Source organism: Petromyzon marinus, chromosome 57 (assembly GCF_048934315.1).
Source record: "Petromyzon marinus isolate PM22_M1 ecotype Great Lakes invasive population chromosome 57, UKy_Petmar_22M1.pri1.0, whole genome shotgun sequence".
Taxonomy (NCBI): Eukaryota; Metazoa; Chordata; class Hyperoartia; order Petromyzontiformes; family Petromyzontidae; genus Petromyzon; species Petromyzon marinus.
The window spans coordinates 9,607,568-9,634,465 of record NC_133723.1 but is presented as its reverse complement, the minus strand read 5'-3'; the positions used below and the strand labels follow the sequence as shown (position 1 = coordinate 9,634,465).

The window sequence follows — 26,898 nt, the reverse complement described above, 5'->3', positions numbered from 1 at the left end:
ATCTCTCTGCTCTCTCCCCGGTGACTGACTCTCCCACCCCCTCTCCCCCTTTGACCGTGTTCTCTCTCTCTCTCTCCCCTGGGAGACATTCCGTGGTTCCGAGTGGGGGCTCCCTCCTCCCTCCCTTCCCCCTCCCTTCTCCCGCCCCCTGTAATCACTGCCAGACGACGGATCGTAGCGAACTCCGCCACCCTTTCTCTCGGATCCACGGTCGGTGTTGGTGCGTTCACGATACCCGTGGCTTGTTGCTCGGAGCGGTGGCTTGTTGCTCGTCGTTACACGCCGTACGGGGGGGTTCTTTGTCTGTGTAGTGAGTAGTTGCTTGCTGCTAACGGCACTTGCCCTGACAGACTGTGTGGGCTATTCGGGAGATCTTTGTCTGTGTTTGTGTACACGTACGAATCGTACACAGTGCACAGGGCATGGCTGTCCCGTCGCAGAGCATGTGAGTAACTCATTGATGTGTTGTTTTGTCTCTCTGAAATAACTCTGGAGATTATTTCGCTTGAAGTAACTCCTGTCTGTCTCCTCGTGTACCTGCCCTGGAACACACACACAACTCTCTCTCACACACACGCACACACTTTCTCTCTCTCACACACACACTCTCTCACAAACACACTGACAACAACAACAACCGCCATTCGCCACTAAGTGGTGGTGACGTCACCACGACGTTTGTGCCAGGCCATGTGCACCTTGAGGCCACGTGAAGTGTCGAACGCCCGCTGGCACACACACACGCTCACACACACACTCTGACGCACACACACACACACTCTGACACACACACACTCAGTAACGAACATATTCCATCTCACAAAGGGCGGCAGCTTCGCAGCAAACTCTGCTCACCCGAACAATCCCCATCTCTCTCTCTCTCGTGTTTTCTGTCATGGCCAGGCAACTCTCCATCTCGTCACCAATGGCTCCAAAGAGGAACCACCGCTCACGCAGCCTCTCGAGGGTCACCTCCTCACCGCCTCTGCAGCGCCTCCTCCCCCTCGCCTTCGCAGCGGTCATCGCCACCCTCCTGCTGGGCTCGTCCGATGGCCAGGACGTCGGCAGTTCCTCCAGGGCAGGACCTCCGCCACAGCCTCAGGTCCCTCCGTCAACCGGCCTCCGCCGAACCTTCACCAGCGTGCGCGCCGAGATCGGCCGAGACCCATCGTCGTCGTCGTCGTCACTGGACGTTCGGGATCAAGCTGGAGGTTCCGCGGGGTCTCCTCCAAATTCCGCGGGATCTCCCGCCAACCAGGGTACGGTGCGCGGCCGTACGAGACACCCGTACGGGTTCGGTCAGGTGCCGAGTCAGTGGTGGCAAGCCACCTTTGGTGGTGGCGGCGCTGCTGCTGGCGGTGCTGGTGGTGGCGTTGGTGGCTCCTCGACGTCCAGAAGCCAGGCGGGCCGCTTTCCTCCCCAGTCGCCGGACCAAGGCTTCTCGGGGGGCGACGGAAGCAGCGGCGGCAGCAGCGGCAGACAAGCGGGCGCCGTCTTTCTGAGGCAGCAAGAGGAGGACGCCGCCGCCGCCGTCTTTGGAGGAGGTGGCGGCGGTGGCGGCGGTGGCGGTGGTGGTGGCGGTGGTGGGCTTCGTGGCTTTTTCCCGGCTCGCCGTGGCGGACCGTCGTCACCGTCGTCTTCGTCCTTCTCCTCCCAACAGAGGCGGCCGGGCTTCGGAGTTGACAACGGCGGCTCCTTCGCCCCTCAGGGTGCTGCGACTTTCCCACTGCACGATCCGGCTGGCGGTGGCTCATCGTCACTGCCTTCGTCGTCAGCGTTCGCGTCTCCTCAGAGGCCAGCTCCCGCGTTCCAGCCCATCCCTCGCAGAAGGCCCGATCAGCGATCGCAAGCCTCCTCCACCTTCTCCTCCCAGCGGGCGCCCTTTACCGGGCCCTCGACCTTCCTGCCCGACGAGCCCTCATTCCCCCAAGGAGCGGCAGACGGTGGCGGGGCCGTGAACCCTTTCCTTCCGCGCAACCTCGGCCCACCGCCTCCCGGCAACGTCCAGCCCTTCCCACCGCAACCCTACCCCGGCTACCCGCAGCGCGGTAGCGCCGACCAGCCCCAATACCAGCCCAGGCCTCCTCAAGGATTCTCCCAGGGCGTGCCTCCTCCGGCAGGCTACGGTCCACTCCCTGGATACCCAAACCAGGGTCAGTTCTACCCGCCGCCGCCACCGCCACCGCCGCCGCACGCTCAGCTGCGCTCCTACTACCCCACGGGCCAGGTCCAGCCGATGTCAGGGCCGTATCCTCACCTGCCGGTGCCTCAATTTGGCTACCCTGACCCGAGGCTCTACGACGGCTTCAACCACTACCTCCAGCCGCCGCCGCCGCCACCGCTGCTAGGAGTGTACCCGTTCTATCCGCGGGGAGGCCTACCCGCCGAAGTTAGCCTCGACAGATCCTTCGGCCACTTCAGAGACGGTGGTTTGGAGCAAGATGTTGCCGGTGGTGGCGGTGGAGCCGCTGCCGCCGCCGCCGCGGCCGCCGCGGCCGCTGGCCTCTCTCAGACCTTCCTCGGGGCCTCTCCAGAGGATGGCCTTGACAGGAGGTACACGGCCAGCATCTACCAAGGAAGGGGCGAGGATCAGCAGCAGCAGCCGTCGAATGAAGGTGCGGCGGTCTTCCCGGCGGCTCGGGAACCGCTCGGGGCAAGGGCGCCGGTGGAACGGAGCCAAGACGTTGTTGGGGCATCGGCGTCCCTGACTTCGTCACCTTCGGGATCGTTTGCGCAGCCCGGTGGGTCATTGAGAAGGCCTCAAGATGGACCAGGTAATAAACGATTGAAAAACTATTTCATTGATTTTCACCAGGTAAGGCCCACTGAGCTATATGGTTCTTTTTTCAGATAAAGCCACCTGGCCATCACACATGATAGCTCAACGAAGTGGCGGCATATAATCATCATCATCATCACGTGGACATTTCTAGCAACAGCCTAGTACTCTTAAAGTTGGAGATGTTGATTCTGAATGTGGAGGGAGAAAAAACGGAGGGGACTCGGAGAAGAATGCACGCAGTGACGATGGGGAGTGGGGGAAGAGACGCGCAATCTCCAAATATACAGCAGCAGGCGTCAGGGTCGAGATTGAACCCACGACCTCCTGTATACCAGGCGAGGTGGTTAACATCTCACCACCGTGGCACCCAGGTAATGGTCAAGTTATTAATTAACTACAGTGGTGGATCCTAAGGGCTAGGGAGGGGGGTCGATTTAAAGCTTTCGTGACTGCAAGGATTCATCTTCTTTGGTTATTTCGGTGAAGTCACGTAGAATGAGAATAAAATAATAAATTGATAAAATAAAATAACACAATAAAATTCTCACGACGTTTCGGCCACAACACAAGCGGCCTTACTAAGTAATTTATTACTTTATTCTCATTCTACGTAACTTTACCGAAAGAACCAAAGAAGGGGGGTCGATGTTCCCCCTTTTCCATTCGAGCACCATAGATTGATAGTATTGGTATTCACATTTAATGCGGGGGGGGGAGGCTCATATTTCCACGTGATGATGATAAGCTACTTCGTTGAGCTTTCATTTATAATAGCCAGGCCGTTTCTGAAAAAGAGCTATATATATAGCTTAGAAGGCTTTACCTAATAAAATGAAGAAAAATAGGTGAATTTATCTTTTTAATTTTTAAATATAGGGGACCGATCCCACCCTGTCCTCTCTGCCACTCATCCCCTAGGTAAGTTTCTCGGTCCTACTAAGGTCAACACTGGATATCGCAGTGGCAATACGACGATATATATATCGTACGATATATCCTCACGATATACGACAGTAAGGTCCACGATAATCGTGTTGTCCGTTTAACAAAATACCGTGATATCGAGATTATTAATGATTTGTATTTTGATTTAAATTATAGTTCGTATATTTCAAATTTCCAAATGTTTACAAAAAAACGACAACCCCAACGATTATGCACCGGCAATCTCTCTCATTAATTGTTAACTTAATTTCGATCGCGTTTAAATCGACTAAAACCTTCCAGCTTGGAGGTTAAGGTGTTCTTAGAACCGAGGCTCTGAATCCACAGAGTGCACACCCACGTGACGTTTGCAATTGGATTCTTCCGTTTCCTCGTCCCGCGCTCGGATTGGTCCAAACCCTCTCGAAGCCCAACCAATAGGGCGAGAGGATTTTCAGTTATGGGATTTGGGATATCCTGCGTACTGCAGTGAATTCATGAATGACTTATACATCAGCTCAGTGGGCTTTTACCTGGTATGATACCAAATTTTTTTAAATATTTATTTGCGTATATTTTTTGTCAGTGGTTTGTTGACCTTTCCTGTACTTTTCACTCCTGTCGTGATTTTGTAATTGTTGTTGTAAAGTTCTGACCCCCCCCCCGTGTCCCCTGATTAGACATCTGTGAACAAATTGCTTCATAGCTCATCGGATTCCTCCTCCAGCATAAATACATATTCTGATTCTGAAATGACCCAACTGATATTATTGATGGCAACCATCGCCCTGCCCGACTGTGAAAACGCAGAGACACGAGACTCAAGTGAGGCTTTCCTCGTGTAAACTAGCATAACAACAAATGATTACGAATATTATAAATAACTTGCAATTGCCTGTGCACGCGTGCACAGTATTTACGGGGCGAAATCGCACAAAGCGAGCCCTCGTAATGCGAGGGGATCTTCCACGGTATATACTTTTCCTCTCGAGCGCTATCGCCGGACGCGTTCATTTTTTTTCTCTTCGAAGATCCTCACAGATGGATTTGTAAGACGGGACGAACCAATCAAGGCACGCGTGAATTAACCGCCGCAAATCTGACACCGGTCGAGAGGGCCTCGGACGAGCGAGACTCACGTCAAGTGCATGACCGCCCCCCCCTACCTCCCTCCGATCTCGCCAACGAGCAGAAACCACCATCACGCGAACTCCCGGTCATCCTCGCAGCAGCGGCGGCCGCCGCCGCCGCGGCTTTTGGCTGCTAGCCGTCGAATAAAGACGGTAGTCACTGCTGCATCGCACGCTTGCAGATGCGGTACCCCTCGGCCGTCTGGAACGCTCCTTCCTTTCCGATGTGGGAGCCACTGGGAGCTATGGACTTTTAAATCATTAGTTTAGAACCGCTTTTTATGCTGTTGCCCCCACACCTCTGATTAGCACGGTTGGCTACGTACGGTGCGAAAAAGTTAAACATACATGCACTATGCACTACGCTATACACTACACACACTACACTAAACTACTATTTTGAAAACTCATTTCTTTATAACTGCTTTTTGTTTTCAGTTTGTTGTCCTTCCGCCTGCACCTCTGATTAACGTGGTTGGCTGTGCGCGGTGCAAAAGACGTTCAATGTACATACATATGTGTGTACGAGCTAATCGGCGTTGACCTCTTGACCCGCACAGCCCTGCCGGACTTGGTGGCAGACCCCGAGTACATCCAGGCGTCCGTGTTTGTGGAGCAGAAGCCGCTCTACTCTCTGCGCTGCGCCGCCGAAGAGAAGTGTCTCGCCAGGTGAGTGCCATCGGTTGCTGTCACGACGATGATGACGCTGGCTATACGGACGTCTGTGGAAAAGGAGCTTCACAGCTCATCGGATTCCTCCGCTCGCGTCGTCGGACGCCAGTGCAGGGTTGCCCCGGCGATGTGCCGCGAGGATCGCCAAGCCCTGGCCGGGGCCCCCGCGACCGATTGGTGCCGGAAAATTCTGGCCAACATCGGGCCGACGACGTTGTGACAACGTTGGCAACAGCATCGTGACTTCGGCGCAACGTTGGGCCAACATTCTGACCAATGTTGGGGCAAAGTCGTGACAACTTTTTGGCCAACGTTGTGACAACGTCGGGCCAACGATAGGGCCAACTTTAGGTCGGGATCGAACCCACGACCTCCTGCATACCAGGCGAGGTAGTTAACATCTCCTAGCCACCGCGGTGCCCCTGTTAAGGCTAAACGGGGGGGATGTCTTTGTGCGTGCGCGCGCAGCACGGCCTACGCGGCGGACGCGAAGGACGACGACATCAGGATCCTCCTGCGGTTCCCGCAGCGCGTCAAGAACGAGGGGCTCGCAGACTTCCTGCCCAACCGGCCCCGCAGCCAGTGGGAGTGGCACACCTGCCACCAGTAAGATACCTCGCCACGCACACACCTGCTGCGAGTACGACACTCGCCATGCACACCACACACACCTCTCAACCAGTCGGATGCTCGCCACACACACACACACACAGCTGCCACCAGTACGACGCTTGCCCACGCACACACGCACGGCATGCACGCCACCGGCGGAGTAGCTACGCGGTGATTGCGTAGCAGACTTGTGCTACTGCAACGGGACCTACGGCCCACAGCGGGCCAGGCACTGGGCCCGCGAATGCGCTGCGGCTCGCTCGGCCCCCCCCCCACCTCCCGCCCCCACCCCGCGATCCCAAGGCGAGCGTCCGCGATCGTCCCTTCGTGTTCATCCCTTGCAGGCACTACCACAGCATGGACGACTTCAGCCGCTACGACCTGCTGGACGCCCTGTCGGGACACAAGGTGGCCGAAGGACACAAGGCCAGCTTCTGTCTGGAGGACACGTCCTGCGACTTCGGCTCGCTCAAGCGTTACACGTGCTCCGCTCACACGCAGGTTCGCGCGACGGCGCAAACGCGACGAGGAAGCGAGCGACGAGGAAGCGAGCGACGAGGAAGCGAGCGGCGAGGAAGCGAGCGGCGAGGAAGCGAGCGGCGAGGAAGCGAGCGGCGAGGAAGCGAGCGGCGAGGAAGCGAGCGACGAGGAAGCGAGCGACGCACAATTAGCCGCGTGTCTGGGGTTGCGCGAGTTCACTGGGCAGAGCGGAGCGCTTTTCTACCGCACGACCCATGACCAGCGCAGAGCGCACATCCGATTACCGCGGTTGGATTCGTACGGTGCGTCAGACGTTCAGCGTCCGGTACGTAATGGGGGCTAACAACGGTCCACCGAAGGAGCTGCCTCGCTGAGCGATAGGTGGGTGGGGGGGGGGGGGGTGGGGGGGAAGTTGCGGGGTGGGGGGGGTGGGGCCGTGTGTCAAGATCCGGCCAATCGGAGGCGCCGCACCTTCGAGCGAAACTCGCAGGGGACCCCCGGTTGGAAGCGACGCGCGCGCTCATTGGCTGGCCGGCTGAGTGACGTCACGATGCCGCCACCGCCCGGGTGTTAACGTTGCGCCGCGATGGAAAGGTCAGCGGCCCGGGTTTCGACCTCCCGGCAGTGGCGCGGCGGTTCGCGAGTCTCTGGCCCCCCCCGCCCCCCCGCCCCCGCCCCCCCCCACGTCTGGCCTGCTGGGCCGCTAACGCCGTGTCGCTTGCGCCACCGCGGACAGGGCCTGAGTCCCGGCTGCTACGACACGTACAACGCGGACATCGACTGCCAGTGGATCGACATCACGGACGTCATCCCCGGCAGATACATCCTGCGGGTAACTTGTTGAGATTCCCCACACTCCACCCAACGCACTGTTGAGGTGCGTGCAGGTTAGCGAGCACCCGTGAAGACCGGCACGGCACCGCTGCGCCTGCGGCCGCCTTTGTCTCCCCAGTTGCTTGACGCTTTTATACGCACCGCGTCAGGTGCTCAGGTAAGGCCGAGCCGACCGTTTAGCCGACACAACTGCACCACACCTCCCCCCGACACACACAAACTAACCCCACCTGTAACGTTACCTCTACCCCAAATACTAACCCAGCTCCTAACATTACCCCATATACTAACCCAGCTCCTAACATTACCCCATATACTAACCCAGCTTCTAACATTACCCCATATACTAACCCAGCTCCTAACATTACCCCATATAAGAACCCAGCTCCTAACATTACCCCATATACTAACCCAGCTTCTAACATTACCCCATATACTAACCCAGCTCCTAACATTACCCCATATACTAACCCAGCTTCTAACATTACCCCATATAAGAACCCAGCTCCTAACATTACCCCATATACTAACCCAGCTCCTAACATTACCCCATATACTAACCCAGCTCCTAACATTACCCCATATACTAACCCAGCTTCTAACATTACCCCATATACTAACCCAGCTCTTAACATTACCCCATATACTAACCCAGCTTCTAACATTACCCCATATACTAACCCAGCTTCTAGCATTACCCCATATACTAACCCAGCTCCTAACATTACCCCATATACTAACCCAGCTCCTAACATTACCCCATATAAGAACCCAGCTCCTAACATTACCCCATATACTAACCCAGCTCCTAACATTACCCCATATACTAACCCAGCTCCTAACATTACCCCATATACTAACCCAGCTTCTAACATTACCCCATATACTAACCCAGCTCTTAACATTACCCCATATACTAACCCAGCTTCTAACATTACCCCATATACTAACCCAGCTCCTAACATTACCCCATATACTAACCCAGCTCCTAACATTACCCCATATACTAACCCAGCTTCTAGCATTACCCCATATACTAACCCAGCTCCTAACATTACCCCATATACTAACCCAGCTCCTAACATTACCCCATATACTAACCCAGCTTCTAACATTACCCCATATACTAAGCCAGCTTCTAACATTACCCCATATACTAACCCAGCTCCTAACATTACCCCAAATACTAACCCAGCTCCTAGTATTACCCCATATACTAACCTGGTTTGTTGTCCTTTCCCCCGCACCTCCGATGAGCACGGTTGGCTACATACGGTGGTTTGAAATAAGTTCAACATACATACAAAGTTGACCATACAAAGAAGTTCAACATACATACAAAGTTCAACATACATACAAAGTTCACCATACAAACAAGTTCAACATATATACAAAGTTCACAATACAAAGAAGATCAACATACATACAAAGTTCACTATACAAAGAAGTTCAACATACATACAAAGTTCAACACACATACAAAGTTCACCATACGAACAAGTTCAACATACATACAAAGTTCACAATACAAAGAAGATCAACATACATACAAAGTTCACTATACAAAGAAGATCAACATACATACAAAGTTCAACATACATACAAAGTTCACCATACAAACAAGTTCAACATACATGCAAAGTTCACCATACAAAGAAGTTCAACATACACACAAAGTTCAACATACATACAAAGTTCACCATACAAACAAGTTCAACATACATACAAAGTCAACATACATACAAAGTTCACCATACAAACAAGTTCAACATACATACAAAGTTCACCATACATACAAAGTTCACCTTACAAAGAAGTTCAACATACATACAAAGTTCACCATACAAACAAGTTCAACATACATACAAAGTTCACCATACAAAGAAGTTCAACATACATACAAAGTTCACCATACAAACAAGTTCAACATACATACAAAGTTCACCATACAAACAAGTTCAACATACATACAAAGTCAACATACATACAAAGTCAACATACAAAGTTCACCATACAAAGATGTTCAACATACATACAAAGTCAACATACAAAGTTCACCATACAAACAAGTTCAACATACATACAAAGTTCACCATACAAACAAGTTCAAAATACGTACGTTGCTACACTATCTTCCAACTCACACCCACACCACCCACGATGCCACCCCTAACTCCGAACCCCCACGCCTGTGGCCCGTGCCCCCCCCCCCCCCCGCCCAGATACACGTGAACCCCAACTACCTGGTGCGGGAGGTGGACTTCACGAACAACGTCGTGCGCTGCAACGTGCACTACACGGGGCGTGTCGTGTACGCCAACGGGTGCCGCATCACGCAGTGAGTACACGACAGCAACACAACACAGGGGGCGAAGCGTTGGGGTGGGAATTCAGTGTCAGGGGCGAGTGTTGGGCTGCCAATTCAGTATCAGGGGCGAGTTTTGGGTTGCCAATTCAGTGTCAGGGGCGAGTGTTGGGCTGCCAATTCAGTGTCAGGGGCGAGTGTTGGGGTGGGAATTCAGTGTCAGGGGCGAGTGTTGGGCTGCCAATTCAGTATCAGGGGCGAGTTTTGGGTTGCCAATTCAGTGTCAGGGGCGAGTGTTGGGCTGCCAATTCAGTGTCAGGGGCGAGTGTTGGGGTGGGAATTCAGTGTCAGGGGCGAGTGTTGGGCTGCCAATTCAGTGTCAGGGGCGAGTGTTAGGCTGCCAATTCAGTATCAGGGGCGAGTTTTGGGTTGCCAATTCAGTGTCAGGGGCAAGTGTTGGGCTGCCAATTCAGTGTCAGGGGCGAGTGTTGGGCTGCCAATTCAGTGTCAGGGGTGAGTGTTGGGCAGCCAATTTATAGTTGGGGTGAGTGTTGGGTTGCCAGAGTGTTGGGCTGCCAATTCAGTGTCAGGGGCGAGTGGCGCGGTGCAGGAACAGAGATGGAGACGTGAGTTTTGCGTTGCAGTGAAATGTAACACTGAGAGCGACACTGAGAGCGACTCACCATCCTTGAGTGCGATAACAAGGGCGAGACTCTTGTAGAATTAGTTGCACAAAGAGGGCAAGGGGGGCGATCATTTCGGACCCAGGAACGCAAGCGTCTTACCCACGAGGTCTATTGTTGCCTTGCCCAACGCGGAATTTTCCAGGAACGTAACCCCCACCCCCCGCGTTCAGCGAGGTCTGCCTGTACACAGCACCGCAGAGACGCAACACAGAGACACAACACAAAAACACAACACAGCACGCAAGGGGCAAACATAAAATGCAACACGCAGGCACACCGTGCAAACACAACATGCAAACACAACACACAGCATGCAAACACAACACACACCGTGCAAACACAACACACAGCATGCAAACACAACACACAGCATGCAAACACAACACACAGCATGCAAACACAACACACAGCATGCAAACACAACACACACCATGCAAACACAACACACACCATGCAAACACAACACACAGCATGCAAACACAACACACACCATGCAAACACAACACACAGCATGCAAACACAACACACAGCATGCATACACAACACACAGCATGCAAACACAACACACACCGTGCAAACACAACACACACCGTGCAAACACAACACACACCGTGCAAACACAACACACACCGTGCAAACACAACACACAGCATGCAAACACAACACACACCGTGCAAACGCAACACACAGCGTGCAAACACAACACACAGCGTGCAAACACAACACACAGCATACAAACACAACACACAACATGCAAACAACACACACCGTGCAAACACAACACACAGCGTGCAAACACAACACACACCGTGCAAACACAACACACACAGCATGCAAACACAACACACACCGTGCAAACACAACACACAGCGTGCAAACACAACACACAGCATACAAACACAACACACAACATGCAAACAACACACATCATGCAAACACAACACACAACGTATACTACGCGATGGGGGAGTACATGCAGGTATTGGCGACCTAAGTGTAAAACATGTCAAGATGTTTCGATTTAAAGCTTTCGTGACTGCAATGATTCATCTTCTTTGGTTCTTTCGGTAAAGTCACGTAGAATGAGAATAAAATAATAAATTGATAAAATAAAATAACACAATAATATTCTCACGACGTTTCGGCCACAACACAAGCGGCCTTCATCAGGTGAAGGGACGAGACTGTCTGGTAGGACAGCGCATTGGGGGTTTGGCAGCCGCACGATGGTGATGATGATGGTGCGGATGTTTTCACCATCTGTGTGTTGTCGGGGGCCGCGCTGAAGGCCACCCAGGGGCCGCGTGTGGGCCGCGTGTGGGCCACGTGTAGGCCACGTGTAGGCCACTCCAGCGCTGTCCTACCAGACAGTCTCGCTCCCTTCACCTGATGAAGGCCGCTTGTGTTGTGGCCGAAACGTCGTGAGAATATTATTGTGTTATTTTATTTTATCAATTTATTATTTTATTCTCATTCTACGTGACTTTACCGAAAGAACCAAAGAAGATGTCAAGATGTGTCTCGGCGCGTGTAACACACGTGTAACACACGTGTAACACACGTGTCTCGGCACGTGTAACACACGTGTCTCGGCGCGTGTAACACGCGTGTAACACACGTGTAACACACGTGTAACACACGTGTGTCACGTCTCGCCTCTCTTTTTCAGAATGTGACGGAGCTTTGGAGCGGCTTAAACGAGACAGAAGCCTGCACAAGTTATTTCGTTTTGCTAAAGTAACAAATAATTAGAATTGCAATGACGAGGGTTGTACTGTATCATCGAGAATATACTAAAACCTTAGCCATATCGTTTAAAAACAAAAAAACAAAACTAACTTCGTCTAGAAATATTAGACAACAGTGAGTCTCGGGACTCCTGAGAACCCCATCTCCTGAGTTTCAATCAAGAACAGATTCCAAGACCCGGTCTCAATGATCCCAATACCTGATCTACACGCGTCTAAATGTTATACCCCTGATTCCGTGGCCTGATCAATCCGAGTCTCAATCAAAACCATGATCTTTAAATCTGGTCTTCCCTGCGTCTCGAATCAAAACTCGATCACCCCCCCCCCCTCTCTAAGCTACGAGGGGTCACGTGCCCTTGTGGCAGTGTGACCCGCAACCTAAAGTCGCTGTTCTTCACTCATTTCCAGCGGTTGCGGGCCACTTTCGCCGATAAGACATCGGTAGTGTGCGAGTGAGCGAGGGCCGCCACACATTTTGAAACCATTGGGGGTTTGGCAGCCGCACGATGGTGATGATGATGGTGCGGATGTTTTCACCATCTGTGTGTTGTCGGGGGCCGCGCTGAAGGCCACCCAGGGGCCGCGTGTGGGCCGCGTGTGGGCCACGTGTAGGCCACGTGTAGGCCACGTGCGGGCCTTTGCAATGATGAAGAACGCTGCCCTAAAAGGCACCGGTAGTTTTTTTGAAACTCAGCGGCTGGCGAGCAACACTCAGCCCACCCCAGGTCTACTCCCAGGTGTCTCGGCCCAGGTCTCCCCCAGGTGTCTCCCCCCCCAGGTGTCCCCAGCACTTGTGGATGAGCAATGTCAATGCTGGGCTGCCACACGGTTAAAGGACGGAGAACTGAACCCATACACGAGCACACGCCGTTATATATATAAACATACCGTAGGCAGTATATTTTTTACAAAGTAGGGATTTTTGTTGTTGTTGTTGTAACCTCTGCCGTTTAAACAATGTAACGCGGTCACACGGTAACGCACGACTCGCAGCAGAAGCAAACGACGCGACGCACGGACAAACGCCAGCCGAGTCCAAGGGAGCCCCGGGGCAGAAATCGCTACGCACGGCGGTCGAACTTCTTCCGCGCCGTGCGTGGGCCAACCGTGCCGCCCGGAGGTGCGTGGCCAAAACGGTTCGCGGGCGAGCGTCACTTTTAGTCGTGGCGCATTCTGATCGCTCCAGGCCCACCAAGAGCGAATTTACCCGATAACCCCCCCCCACCACACACCAAGGGGTCATCAGCGCATAATTCGGTTCAAATTGTAACCGCGAAAACGATTGCCACTTCAGATGGACCCCCGAGACCAAACCCTTGGCCGTGTCGCGGGCTTCGACCGAACGCGCCGAATTGACCGCGGTGCGGTTGGCCCATCGTGTGCCGCCGCCGCCGCCGCCGGCCCGCCCGCCCGCCACACCCCGCGTCTCGACCGTCCGCGGTCGGCCGCGAGGTTCCCGCACGGCATCGCGACTGCCCCGCTCGCGACGATGTTGCACGCCGAAATTTCCTTGGCACCGCACGTGGCCAATCGGCGGGAGGGGGACGAGCTCGAACGCACGCACAAAGCGGAAGAACACAAACGTGGCACCGTCTTGTCCCTTCGTCTGTGTCCTCCGTCCTGTCTCCCAAGAGGCCCGTCGCGTGTCCCAGGCCACGTGGTGGTCCCCTGCCTCCAGCGACGTTGTCGCCGCGAGGTTCGGGCGCCCGCGATTTGCGAGGTGAAACACGTGGCGTAACACGACCCACGCCATCATTCTTATTTGTGTTCTATATACAGTGACCGCACGAGTCACATTTAACGCGCAGAAAATATTAATGGTACTGTTACGTAAGCACACTTGCCGTTTGATGACTGGGTTGACGGAGGGTACCGTTGAACGGAAGGAGGGGGTAGGGAGGGTGGTCGTATTACGAACCGGGAACTAAACTCCAAGCTTTCCCATTTGAACTTTTGAGTTTACGGTGGCTAGGAGATGTCATCTCCCTCGCCTGGTATGCAGGAGTTCGTGGGTTCGATCCCGACCCCGTCGCCTGCTCTATATTTGGAGTTTCCATGTCTCCCCGTATTCGCGTGGATTCTTCTCTCCAGGTCCTCTGGTTATTCCCTCCACATTTAGAATCAACAAGTGCGTTTAGAGTATTTGGTAGCTGTACATTTCCACATGCTGATAGGCCATTTCGTTGAGCAATCATTTGTGATGGGCAGGTCACTTCTGAAAATTAACTATATAGCTCAGTGGGCCCTTACCTGGTAAAATAAAACATAATTTAGTTTAGTATGGGTGTATATAAAAAAATGAAACCACACACGAGCCGTCAAGCGTTAATTAACCCTTTCCCATTCCGATGACATACATGTAATGTAGACCTCGCGTACACGTAACGACATCGTTTTTTCTTCCGGTTCCGTTCCCATGACGTACACGTAACGTCATCAGAACTGGATCGGAACAAAAACTAAAATAAGATCACTCTGCTTAACACGTAGGCTTTCGCGACCAACATCATCCATAATACACGGTTTATAAAATAACTCTACCGGTACCGAGGCTCTCACAAGCCCATGCGGGGAAGGTCTGTGTGGGGCGCAGCTTGGCCGCCGGCTATCGTAGAGTGGCGGCGGTCGTGTCGCTACGGTTGGTTCTGATGTACGACGTCTCTAAAAAGCAACGGCGTTGCTGCTACGCCTCTCTAAATAAAACTCAATGCCGAGCAGTTCACGCGTTCCGAGTTTCGGTGGTGAACGGGGACACCCACCCACTCGCCCGCACGCCCTGCGACCTGCAGGCCGTCTCGGACACCACGGGGGTGGGGACACAAAGGGTGGTTATAAAAAGCCGGACAAAATTGTCTCCCTCTTTCGTTTAAAACGTAAAACAAAAATTTGGCGGCATCACCGCACACGGTGGTGGGGGGTGGTGAGGAACAGCCGATGGAGCTGATATCAGCCACTGATGACGATTATATCAGCCACTGCAATATCGGCCACTGCGGTGACGATATCTTCCACTGTGATATCAGCCACTGCAATGGCCATGATGTCAGCCACTGTGGTGACGATATTAGCCACTGCTAACATCATCTTCATCGTCATCTTCTTCACATCACCACATCGCTATCATCAGCCATCTTCACATCATCATAATCATTAATTATAATCGCATCATAGTTATCAATCATAATCAAAATCTTCACATCAACACCACAATGATCATCTTCACATCACAAATCATTGATTATCATCACGCCACAGTATCACCATCACAATCATCATCAATGCCATTATCATTACCACACTGAGGAATAATGAAACCGCCATCTCTTCGTAATTCTCAAATCATTGTCGCAAAGCAACAAGTCATCCCATGGACCCACCGGCCCTCGCCAGGGTAATGTGGAATTCCCCGCGACGGCTGAGGCCCACCAGTGGAGACGACGCTCGTCCGTGGAGGGAGCCCCCCGCTTTTATTTTCTTTTGCGAGGTAACGGCGCAGCCCCTGCAATTGCCCGGTCCCTACACTGCCGGCAGAAGGGGGCTCCCCACTGGGAAGGGAGCTCGACACAGTGCCCCCTCCTCCCGAGGCAGGGTATCCGTTCCTTCGCTACCACGCCGAGCAGACGTCTTAAGAGGAGGCTGCACGGGGGAGGGGTAACCCACACCTTGCCGCACCACACGGGACCTGACGATCGACCGACTGCGGTGAACCCATTCAAATAATTGCGGAGTGGACAAGCGGTGGGAGGGAGGAATTTAATGAACTTGGGGCACCGGCGGTGGCTAGGAGATGTCGTCTCCCTCGCCGGGTCTACAGGAGGTCGTGGGTTCGATGCCCACCCTGACGCCTGCTGCTGTATATTTGGAATCTGCGTCTCTCTCTCTCTCTCCCCGTGAATTCTTCTCCGGGCACTTCGGGTTTCCCCCATCCACATTTGAAATCAACGTCACGCATTTAGAGAGTAATTTGACTGCTAGAAATTTCCACGTGATGATGATGAGCCACTTCGTTGCGCTATCATTTGTGACAGCCAGGTCGCTTCTTGTAAACAAGAGCTGTGTGGCTCAGTGGGCCTTACACCTGGCAAAATAAAAAATGTTTTGCTTTAATTTGTCCGGTTGCTTCAACTGCCACGCCGGTGGGAGATGGAATCTAGATGGAATTTAACCGGCGACCTCGAGATCGCAAGTCCTGCGTGGTAACCATCACACCGGCACAACGTCCAAAACGGTCTGGGAGCACATCGCTCTCTCAAAACCACGCGGCTCAATCACTGCCGCCCCTTCAATTGCTTTGTCCACATCCCAAGCGAGCACTTGGGCAGCGAGGGGGCGTGGCCCAAGTCCCCAGCCGACCACGCCCCTCTTCCTGGGATGGCCACGGCCCTCTTCCTGGGATAGCTCCACCCCTTCCCTCTCCCCCGCCCACCAACCCCCCAATCAACGTCAGGATCGTAACGACCAATCGCGCTTTCACAAACGGCGTCGCTCGGCGATGACGACGACGATCCTCCGCCAAAACGTCACCGGCGCCGCAAGAGCTGCCCCTCCGCACGCAAAGCGATTCAGTTGCACACAACAGACTCGCTTCGCAACCGATTGCTCGCAACCGATCGCTCCAGCTCCAACCGTCGCCACGGCCGCCGCATCTCTCCCCCGCGTCGGTCCTTCAGTCGTCAAACTTGATCTTCTTGCCGGCAAACTCGGGGATTTTGCCCAGCTGCTCCTTGCGCTTGCGGCTCGCTTCCCACGACGGGTGGAGGCTGCCCGTCGGCAGCGTTGCCCGTTGCCCGTCCGGAGCGCCCCTACTACCGCCGCCGGCGCCACCCGCACCCCGCGGGCCCCCCCGAGCGGGGAGCCTGCCAGCTCCCCTACGTCCGCCGGCAGAAGCGGAGGCTCCTGAATCAAAAGTAAAAATGAGCAAATTATTAGTTGCGAGAGCGTAATAATATCAGTGTGAATATTTGCATACACGAAAAAATCCAAAAATCCCCCGTATAGCCTTTAATCGTTTTTTTATCATGGGACCCTTTTTGCCAGTGTCAAATTAATAAGAATAGGTTGTACCCTTACTGGCAATAAAACAGGTGTTCAGATGTTCAAACACCAGATACTTTTTGCAAGGAATCAAGTACTGCATTAACCACACACCGTACTTGTGGTGAACATGCAGACGAAACACGCTCTGACAAATCTCTGACGCGTTGTCTTTGAAACCGATTGGCCTACACCAGACTCGGCAGCCTCCTTGATGTCCCAGTCTCACCACCAGCGTCAGTGCAGAGAACAACGCCACAAGGCGAACAGCACAAAGACAATGCCACACGTGTCAGAGCATTCATAGCTCGGGGTGAACATCTTAACACCTTCTGTTTTATTTCCAGAAAGGGTAAAACCTCTTCTTATTTCTCGCAGGAGGTTTCACTGTTGTGTTAGAGCGCGTAAACTTGCCGTTAAACCCGCCAACCAGCCCGAAACAGACAATGAAACAAAACCTGTCAATTCATGACTAGCTCAGCACACCGGTTGCGTGTTGGAGAGTTAAACCCACGACGTTTACAATTCGAGTGCCGTGGCGTTTCGCCGGTGATTACAACGACAGCAGCCAGCATCATCAGGCGACAGCCAGAGCGTTGTGGGGAAATCCTCCTGCTGTTTGGGTCTTAAACAGCGCGGGTGAATGTGACGTCGACACTTGTGAGCCAATCAGGTGCGAGGACCAGAGGGGGGGGGGGTGTCCATGCAGTCTTAGAAATTACAATGGATATCGATTATAATTGGATATCAATTCTAATTGTTTTCCATTGTAATCGAGTAAACATATAACCCAACTAATAATTATTACCAATAAAATTAATAACAATTATTGCCAATAATAATAATCGATAATAATTAATAATTAGTAGCAATAATAATTAATAGTAATTAGTTATCAATAATAATTCATTATTATCAATAATTAATATCAATAATTAATAATTATCAATAACAATTATTAGTAATTAATTATTATCAATAATTAATAATTTATTATTATCAATAATAATTAATCATATTTATTAGTTGGGTTATCTATTTACACAATATAACGTTGGATAACGTTGGTCGTGAAAGCCTGCGTGTTCAACTGCAACGGACTGTTGGGGCAAGTGCTGTTAGCGAGCAGCGGCACACAAGGAGGTGGGTGGCCAGCACCACGCCCGGTCTCCCCGCCACCTTTGTCTCCCCAGTTGGCGATGTCTGCACGCCCAGCACGGTGAACCGAGTAGTTTGCCTCCCGCGTGGTGTGACACTCAAGCCGGCAAAGTCTACTTTACAGACAAGATGATGACGCCTTTATAAGAGCCGTGACTGGTATACTACAAACTATTTTAACTATTTTGTTTTACCAGGTAAGGCCCACTGAGCTAGGTAGCTCTCTTTGTACCTCGCCACAAATTATTAATCAACGAAGTGGGCTTATCACCATCGTGTGGACATTTCTAGCAGCCAAATACTCTAAAACGCGTGACGTTGATTCTAAATGTGGAGGCAAAAACCGGAGGCCGCGGAGAAAAATCCACGCAACCACGGAGAGAGTGAGAGACACGCAAACTCCAAATATACAGCAGCAGCAGGCGTCAAGGGTAGGGATCGAACCCACGGCCTCCTGCGTACCAGGCGAGGTAGTTAACATCTCCTAGCCACCGTGATGATGATGAGAGAGAGACGCAAACTCCAAATATACAGCAGCAGGCGTCAGGGTTGGGATCGAGCCCACGACCTCCTGCATACCAGGCGAGGTAGTTAACATCTCCTAGCCACCGGGGCACCCCGATCGGTGATGATGTGCAAGGCGAGTGTCTCGCCAGCCTGCACGCGATGGAACGCGGTGTCGGTGAGGGGGGGCGGGGGTGTAACGCGACGGGTGGAGAGGCCGTACCTGGGTAGGGTTTGCGGTCTTTGCCCGATGGAAAGTGTTTGCTACGAGAGAAACGGGAGAATAGTGAACGTGTCGGTTAGTGCCGAAATACTTTCTTTTTCTTGACATGCGTTTGCGTGCAAGCGCGCACACACACACACAGACACGCCCTCCTCCCCCCTTCCTGTGTAGCCTACACAGGCTGTAGGGGCAAGTGGTGTGAGTGAGCAGCGCCGAACCTAGGAGAACGGCTCTGAGTATATAAACTAAACTCTTTTTTTTTACGCTATTTTTACTTTTTATTTTACCAGGTAAGGCCCACTGAGCTGTACACCTCTTTGTTGATAGAAGAAAGCTGGCAATTACAAATGATAGCTCAACGAAGTGGCTTATCATCTTGTGTAAATGTATAGCGGCCAAATACTATTAAAAGCATGTTTATGAATGTGGAAGGAAAAACCGGAGGATCTGGAGCAAAATCCACTCGAGCACAGGGAGAGAGACACACAAACTCCAAAATTACAAGAAGCGTCAGGGTCGGGATCGAACTCACGATCTCCTGGATACCAGGCGAGGTAGTTAACATCTCGCCGCTCGCATTCTCCCACCACGCGCTCACCCACCACGCGCTCACCCACCACGCGCTCACCCATCAGGCACTCACCCACCACGCGCTCACCCATCACGCGATCACCCATCAGGCACTCACCCATTAGGCACTCACCCACCACGCGCTCACCCACCACGTGATCACCCATCAGGCACTCACCCATTAGGCACTCACCCACCACGCGCTCACCCACCACGTGATCACCCATCAGGCACTCACCCACCACGCGCTCACCCACCACGTGATCACCCATCAGGCACTCACCCACCACGCGCTCACCCATCACGCGATCACCCATCAGGCACTCACCCATCAGGCACTCACCCACAACGCGCTCACCCACCACGTGATCACCCATCAGGCACTCACCCGCGTCCGCCCTTCGCTCCCCGCGACTCCCCGAGGCTGCAGAACTGCGTCTTCATCCCCGCTCGGCCTCCCGGCCTTCGGCGCTGCGCCCGCCCTCGCCCGGCGCCGCCATCGCCGCCGCCATCGCCGCCGCCATCATCGCTGTCACTCCGGTCACCACCTCGCAGTGCGCCGCTTTCCTTCCGCCGCCTCTTCCCCCTCCTCCTCCCGGGCCCCCCCCGTCGCACTTTCCCGATGAAGAAATCGTCGTCTTCGCTCTCGTCGTCTTCGCTGTCGTCGTCGTCGTCGTCGCCACGCCGGCCCGCGCCCTGACCCCCGAGGCCCGTCTGCCTGCGGCAGAACCGCTCCTCGGTGCTGTCGTCAAACTCGGGCTCCGGCGGCGGCGGAGTCGTCGGTTCGTCGCTCGCGACGTCACCGGCGGCCGCGGGGGCCGGGCGCCCGTCTCCGCTCGGCCCCACGTGGCCGCCAGACGGCGCCGCCGCCGCCGCCGCCGCAGAAGAGCCTCCGGTCGCCCTGACGCTCGCTCGCCGGATTGGCGTTCTCCCTTGGCTCGCGCCAGCCACGCTCGACGCGCCTCTCTCTGCTCTCCCGACAATCGCTCCGCTCTCCTCGCTCTTGCCGACCCGGCGCAGTCGCGCTCCGTTCGCCGTCTGCGTGTTCACGCTCTCTTCTCTCTCTCCTCCTTCGTCCGAACTCTCCCCCACGCTCTCCCCGGCAATCTCCCCCACGCTCTCCCCCACGCTCACCCCCGCGCTCTCCCCCGCGCTCTCCCCCGCGCTCTCCCCCGCGCTCTCCCCCTCGCTCTCCCCGGCAATCTCCCCCACGCTCTCCCCCACGCTCTCCCCCGCACTCTCCCCCTCGCTCTCCCCGGCAATCTCCCCCACGCTCTCCCCCTCGCTCTCCCCGGCAATCTTCCCCTCGCTCTCCCCCGCGCTCACCCCCTCGCTCTCCCCCTCGCTCTCCCCCTCGCTCTCCCCGGCGCTCTCCCCCTCGCCAGGCCTCGGGGAAGCCTTGCTGTCGTCTGGCTCCGTTGCGCGTGCCGCTTTGAACGAGTCGAGGGCGGCTGTGAAATAAATAATAAAAAAAATAACAAAACGTCGTACCGCGTGCTGTACAGGTCAACCACATCAACGTTAAACGCGCACACACACAAACAATATACGCAAAGTCCTCACGTACTGCGTGTTCACTTTTCGCACGTGGAACGTGTACACCGTTACAACCAGGTACACGCGCACACCGTTAATATTGTGGCTTGGCTCTCCAACACACCGGTGTGCTGTACTCGTGATGAGTGACGAATTGGCCACGTTCTGTTTACGTGACAACCCTTACTAGTTGGCTGTGTCGGGTGGTGGCGGGTTTTAACGACACATTTATATATTTACGATCTAACCCAAAAACACCTGTATTATATTATGGATGCTACTGGTCGCAAAAGCCTACGCGTTAAACCAAAAACAATAAGTCTTAGATTTAATTTAGAGTGCCTCCAACACACCCAATGTGAGCACCCCCCCCCCTCCCTGTGAGATGCTCGCTCCACGCCCACCCTTAATGTTGTCGATCTTGGCCCTGATGAGCGGGAAGGAGGAGAGTCTCGCCAACGCACGCTCCCTCGCCGTCGAATTGTCCTGGGGGGGGGGGGGGGGTAGGAATGACAGGCGCATCACCATCACTGGCATCGTCAACGTCACCACCGCCATCATCTCCATCACAACCACCATCATCATCTCCATCATCACAACCACCATCATCTCTATCATGAAATCCATAATCATCATCACCATAATCACCCGCTACCACTATCATCTTTATTATGCCCATCGCTATACTTATTATCATTCAAGTAACCATTATCATGACCATCATGCCACCTTTATTAATCACGAGCATCATTAGCAACACCACCACCAACAACAATCACACGATTATGACTAACAACAGGATCGTCATCAACGTCGACAGACCGGTTCCCGACAGGGTCACTCGACCCAAACCAACAACAGACCGGCAGACCGCTGGTTGAACGGTGATTTAAAATACCACTTTTTAAACAGATTACAAAAGAAACAACAACAAAGAACACGTTTTTACCTTCTTGCACACCGACTCAAACGTGATGTTCTCATAAAGAGCGGTCTTTGAAACCGTGTCCGGATCTAAATCCTGTAAAAGACAATCGCAACGATCGTGACGAGCCTCATCCGATTCATTTGTCTGCGTAATTCCGGGCGACCTTTTCTCGCCGAGGAACGTAAACCATCGCGGGCAGCCTCTGCTCATCCTACGCAGCAGTGGCTTTGTGACGAATCCATTGAACAAAAGAGCGATATGCACGTATGTATGTTGAACTTATTTCGCACCGTACGTAGCCAATCGTGCTAATCGGAGGAGCGGGGGGGGGGAAGGACAACAAACTAAACACAACAAAAAAAACTGTTCTGAATAGCTTTATTTGTCAATGTAGGTGATTTAAAAGTGCATCACAGCTCCCAGTAGTTTTCCTTATGTCGGAAGGAACGTTCCAGACGGCCGCAGAAGCGCATCTGAAAGCGCCGCGCGATCATGCGGTGGTGACCATCGTCTTTATTCGATGGCTTTTGCCCTGTTGACGCTCTTTGTAGTTTAATTCAGGTTGTTTTCGTTTCAAGGGTTGGCGCTGCAGGGACCGATTCGTGTTGACTCTCCAAAGAGGTCCCCCGAGACATCGTTCGGATCGCCTTCTTCTAGGGACACTCGAGGTCAAGGTTCTGCTCCTGTGGGGCTGATCGGGATTTCTGCCAAAGCATTGTGCAGCTTACAAGTTTTGAACCAAAGCTTCGTGCCTTTGTCAAATAACACAACCATAGTCGTTAGGCGGATTTAAGTCTGTGTTGAAAACTCACCTGACCTTTACTGCTGCTTAGTTCTGGCCATGTGGGAGAGTGAGTGGGTGAGTGGGTGGTTGAGTGAGTGGGTGGGTGAGTGGGTGGATGAGTGAGTGGGTGGGTGAGTGGGTGAGTAGGTAAACTGGCCTTCAGCCCCTGCCTGGTTCTGGCCATCTACCCTGGTTCTGAGCGTGTGCGTGAGGAGTGTAGAGGTCAGCGTTCTGCTACGCTATGAACCTGACGACCCGAGTTCGATTCCCGCTGACGGCCACCAACACCAGTGATGATTAATTTGAACCGGTGCTGGGCCTCCCCGAGGTCGACTCAGCCTCAAATGAGTAGCCTGGTGCAATGTGTAAAACGCGGCCATGAGGAAGACAAAGGCGGTCGTGCGTGGTGTTGGTCACCTACCTCCTCTTGTACCGAGCCGGCCTTCATAGATGCTACTCACCAACAGCACTTGCCCCAACAGTCTGTTAAGGGGCCATCCATTTAGTAGGTACGCAAAAATCTGTCAAAACTTGACTCCTCCCCACCTCTCCCTGTACGCACGCGGACTTTTTACACCCCCTCCTGAATCCTATAGAATGGCCGATATTTAATCCACGCAGAAATGATCAAGGATTAATAATATTAACGTGTTTAGGCAAACAGATAGTCCACCGCCGGCTGCATTATTATTATCGAGGCTTCACCCCGCCCCCCCCCCGTTTCCTATGCGTACGTACATTGTCAGTAGACCCCCAATACGCAAGCGTACTCATTTGGGTTGACCCCCCCCCCCTCCATGCGTACGTACTAAACGGATGGCCCCTAAGGGTCTTTGTGCCGGTTAATACGTTTCTTGTGTTTGTCTTCCCGGGGCCCCCAACTCACCTTAACAGCATCGATTTCCTCCAAAAGCCGGTTCACTCTCCGGGCATTCTTTTGCAAATCTTCCTCCGAGCCCCTACGATGTACGGGGGCCGTAAGAACGTAAGCAAAGGACATTGGCATCCAAAACTTCCTATTGGCAGGAAAATGTGTCTAATGTTTGTGGCTCTTAAAACACAATGTGGTCAGCCAGCTTATCTGTGGTGTTGGCTCAGTGTCCCTGCTATGGCCACTAAGAACACCCTGAGAGAGAGAGGCTACCAGTCTCAGGGTGTGAACCCAGCTAATCTGTGGTGTTGGCTCAGTGTCCCTGCTATGGCCACTGGGAACCCTCTGAAAGACATAGGCTAGCTACCAGTCTCAGGGTGTGAACCCAGGCTCTTTGTGGTGTTGGCTCAGTGTCCCTGCTATGGCCACTGGGAACCCTCTGAAAGACACAGGCTACCAGTCTCAGGGTGTGAACCCAGGCTCTTTGTGGCGTTGGCTCAGTGTCCCTGCTATGGCCACTGGGAACCCTCTGAAAGACAGAGGCTACCAGTCTCAGGGTGTGAACCCAGGCTCTTTGTGGTGTTGGCTCAGTGTCCCTGCTATGGCCACTGGGAACCCTCTGAAAGACAGAGGCTACCAGTCTCAGGGTGTGAACCCAGGCTCTTTGTGGTGTTGGCTCAGTGTCCCTGCTATGGCCACTGGGAACCCTCTGAAAGACAGAGGCTACCAGTCTCAGGGTGTGAACCCAGGCTCTCTGATACGGCCATTATGACCCCCCCCCCACTCCGGAGTCGTTCCTGGAGCCTTACTTTTTCTTCCTCAGCCCAGCGAGGGAGCGAGCGAGTTTCCGCACAACGAGAATCTTCACTTTCCTCACGTCCTTCCTCATCCCCACAATCTGGAGACACGGGCAAACATACGCGCAGCAGCGGCAGCAAGGCAGCCCGTTAGACATTGTTTGGTCCTGTTGCTGACCGAAAAGGTCGCGCTCAATACACACAAAGATCTTGCCGCAAATGCACCACAATAACTCGGCTGATCTCGTCAAGGGGCGTAAAACACCATCACGCGAACTCCGCTAATCCACGCAGCAGCAGCAGCAGCGGCGGCTTTTCAGATGTACTTCTGCGGCCGTCTGGAACGCTCTCCCTTCCGATATTAGGAAGCCACTGGGAGCTGTAAACTTATACATCTAGATTTAAAACTCATTTCTTTATAACTGTTTTTTTAATGTTTAGTTTGTCCTTCCCCCGCACCGCCTATCAGCAGCAACGTACGGCACGAAAAAAGGTCCAACATGCATACGTATTCATGAGTTGGTATGGAGGTCGTGGGGCGGGGTCCATCCCGACCCTGACACCTGCTGTATAAAGTTTATATATGTATAAAGTTTATATATGTATAAAGTTATATGTATAAAGTATATATAAAGTTATGTGTATAAAGTTATATGTATAAAGTATATATAAAGTTATGTGTATAAAGTTATGTGTATGAAGTTATATGTATAAAGTTATATGTATTAAGTTATATGTATAAAGTTATATTATAAAGTTTATATGTATAAAGTTTATATATGTATAAATGTATAAAGTTTGCGCGTCTCTCTCTTCCTGTGGTCGCGTAAATTTGCCTCCGTCTCCTGCGGTGTGGCCCGCCACATTTAGAATCAACATCATCACGCGTGTATATGGAGATATATTTGGCTACTGCTTTACATTTCCCACACGTTGACGATGATGACGAGAAGCCCACTTCGTTGAGCTATCAATTGTGATATCCAGGACGCTTCTGATTAAAAAAAATAGCTACATGGCAGCTCCTGGTAAAATATAAAATTGTTTAGTTCACGAGAGGTATTGGCGGATGTCTCAGCCAGCAGTAGATTCAGAACGTCCGATAGTGATATTATTGAATAATGATTTAAAGCTTTCGTGACTGCAAGGATTCATCTTCTTTGGTTCTTTCGGTAAAGTTACGTAGAATGAGGACAGTCTCGTCCCTTCACCTGATGAAGGCCGCTTGTATTGTGGCCGAAACGTCGTGAGAATATTATTGTGTTATTTTATTTTATCAATTTATTATTTTATTCTCATTCTACGTGACTTTACCGAAAGAACCCAAGAAGATTATTGAATAAGTTACCTTGATTTGGGCAGGACCCGTCATGCTAGTCACATTGCTACGCACAAAGCCGGTGCAGCAGCAGAATGCATCGGAATAAGGCGCTCTGTAAATCTACACAGGATCGGAACGAGAAGGAATATTGTTGGAACGTGACGCCATCACATCTACCCCTCTATTTAAGAAACGGAACGGGAGGATTTCTCCACAAATCTGCCTGTCGCTAGTTGTAATTACTGGCGAAACGTCGAACACTCAGATTGTAAATGTTGTGGCTTAGCTCTCCAACACACAACCGGTGTAGTGCTGTACTAGTGACGAATTGGCCACGTTCTGTTTACGTGACAACCCTTACTAGTTGGCTGTTTAGCGACACATTATATATTTACGCGATATAACCACCCCCAAAAAAACCTCCCCTGTATTACGGAATGTTGCAACGTCTGTGCTTCCCGCCGTCACCAACCCGCACTGAGCAGCCTGGTGAAGTATGGTCAAAATAACATCCCCACACAAGCGTGGTGGGAGGCCCTCATCCAGCAGTGGAGTCACCAAAGCAAAGATCCCCCGTATAGCCTTCGAACAGACTTTTGCGGCAAGTGCCGTTAGCGAGTCGCAGCACCTATGAGGGCCGACGCGGTACACGAGTGAGGGTGGCCAGCATCACCACCACCACGCCCGGCCGCCTTTGTCTCCCTTAGTGGCGATGTTGACTGCACGCCGCACCAGGTACGCACGCGTGAAGTTCTCACCTCGTTATTCACAATCATGGGCTTCGCCATTGTTCGCTCTACGAGGCGCGAAGTTGGGCAAGTGTGCAAACTTAAGCCGGGTCTATTTTGCGAAGAAGATTAAACGTTTTATGTTAACGTGTAAAAAAAAAAAAATTGATTTTAATTCGCAATGCGTTTAAACTGGACACGTGTGCGCGCGAACACACACACACACGTGCTACGAACTTCCGATCCCATTTTAAACCAGCCCGGATGG

At 52.6% G+C, this 26,898-nt stretch overlaps 2 protein-coding genes across 4 annotated transcripts; one reads left to right on the top strand and one right to left on the bottom strand.

Moving 5' to 3' along the window:
* LOC116954945 (uncharacterized) lies at positions 1–14,893 on the top strand. Of its 3 annotated transcripts, none has more exons than XM_032975804.2 (8): positions 1–210; positions 904–2,774; positions 5,397–5,505; positions 5,977–6,114; positions 6,465–6,621; positions 7,337–7,432; positions 9,657–9,772; positions 12,095–14,893. In XM_032975804.2, the coding sequence occupies exons 2-8, from the start codon at positions 926–928 to the stop codon at positions 12,099–12,101; spliced, it is 2,472 nt and encodes an 823-aa protein (XP_032831695.2). In that variant the 5' UTR covers positions 1–210; positions 904–925; the 3' UTR covers positions 12,102–14,893. The 3 variants fall into 3 exon arrangements, with proteins under 3 accessions (XP_032831695.2, XP_032831694.2, XP_032831693.2); XM_032975803.2 differs by having other exon boundaries at positions 1–220; XM_032975802.2 differs by lacking the exon at positions 1–210 and adding an exon at positions 227–445.
* Positions 14,692–26,898, bottom strand: SRFBP1 (serum response factor binding protein 1). Its single transcript, XM_076052600.1, has 8 exons — positions 26,661–26,898; positions 24,594–24,682; positions 23,800–23,872; positions 22,151–22,222; positions 21,606–21,687; positions 20,054–21,116; positions 19,096–19,136; positions 14,692–17,072 (listed from the first exon to the last, which is right to left on the bottom strand). The coding sequence occupies exons 1-8, from the start codon at positions 26,688–26,690 to the stop codon at positions 16,843–16,845; spliced, it is 1,680 nt and encodes a 559-aa protein (XP_075908715.1). The 5' UTR covers positions 26,691–26,898; the 3' UTR covers positions 14,692–16,842.

Coding starts and splice junctions, on each gene's coding strand:
- LOC116954945 (XM_032975802.2), top strand. CDS start 423: ATGGCTGTCCCGTCGCAGAGCAT. Junction 2,775..5,396: donor AAGGCCTCAAGATGGACCAG/GTAATAAACGAT, acceptor TGACCCGCACAG/CCCTGCCGGACTTGGTGGCA. Junction 6,622..7,336: donor CGTGCTCCGCTCACACGCAG/GTTCGCGCGACG, acceptor CACCGCGGACAG/GGCCTGAGTCCCGGCTGCTA.
- SRFBP1 (XM_076052600.1), bottom strand. CDS start 26,690: ATGGCGAAGCCCATGATTGTGAATAACGAG. Junction 23,873..24,593: donor GCTGGGCTGAGGAAGAAAAA/GTAAGGCTCCAG, acceptor CGTACATCGTAG/GGGCTCGGAGGAAGATTTGC. Junction 21,688..22,150: donor TTGAGTCGGTGTGCAAGAAG/GTAAAAACGTGT, acceptor CCCCCCCCCCAG/GACAATTCGACGGCGAGGGA.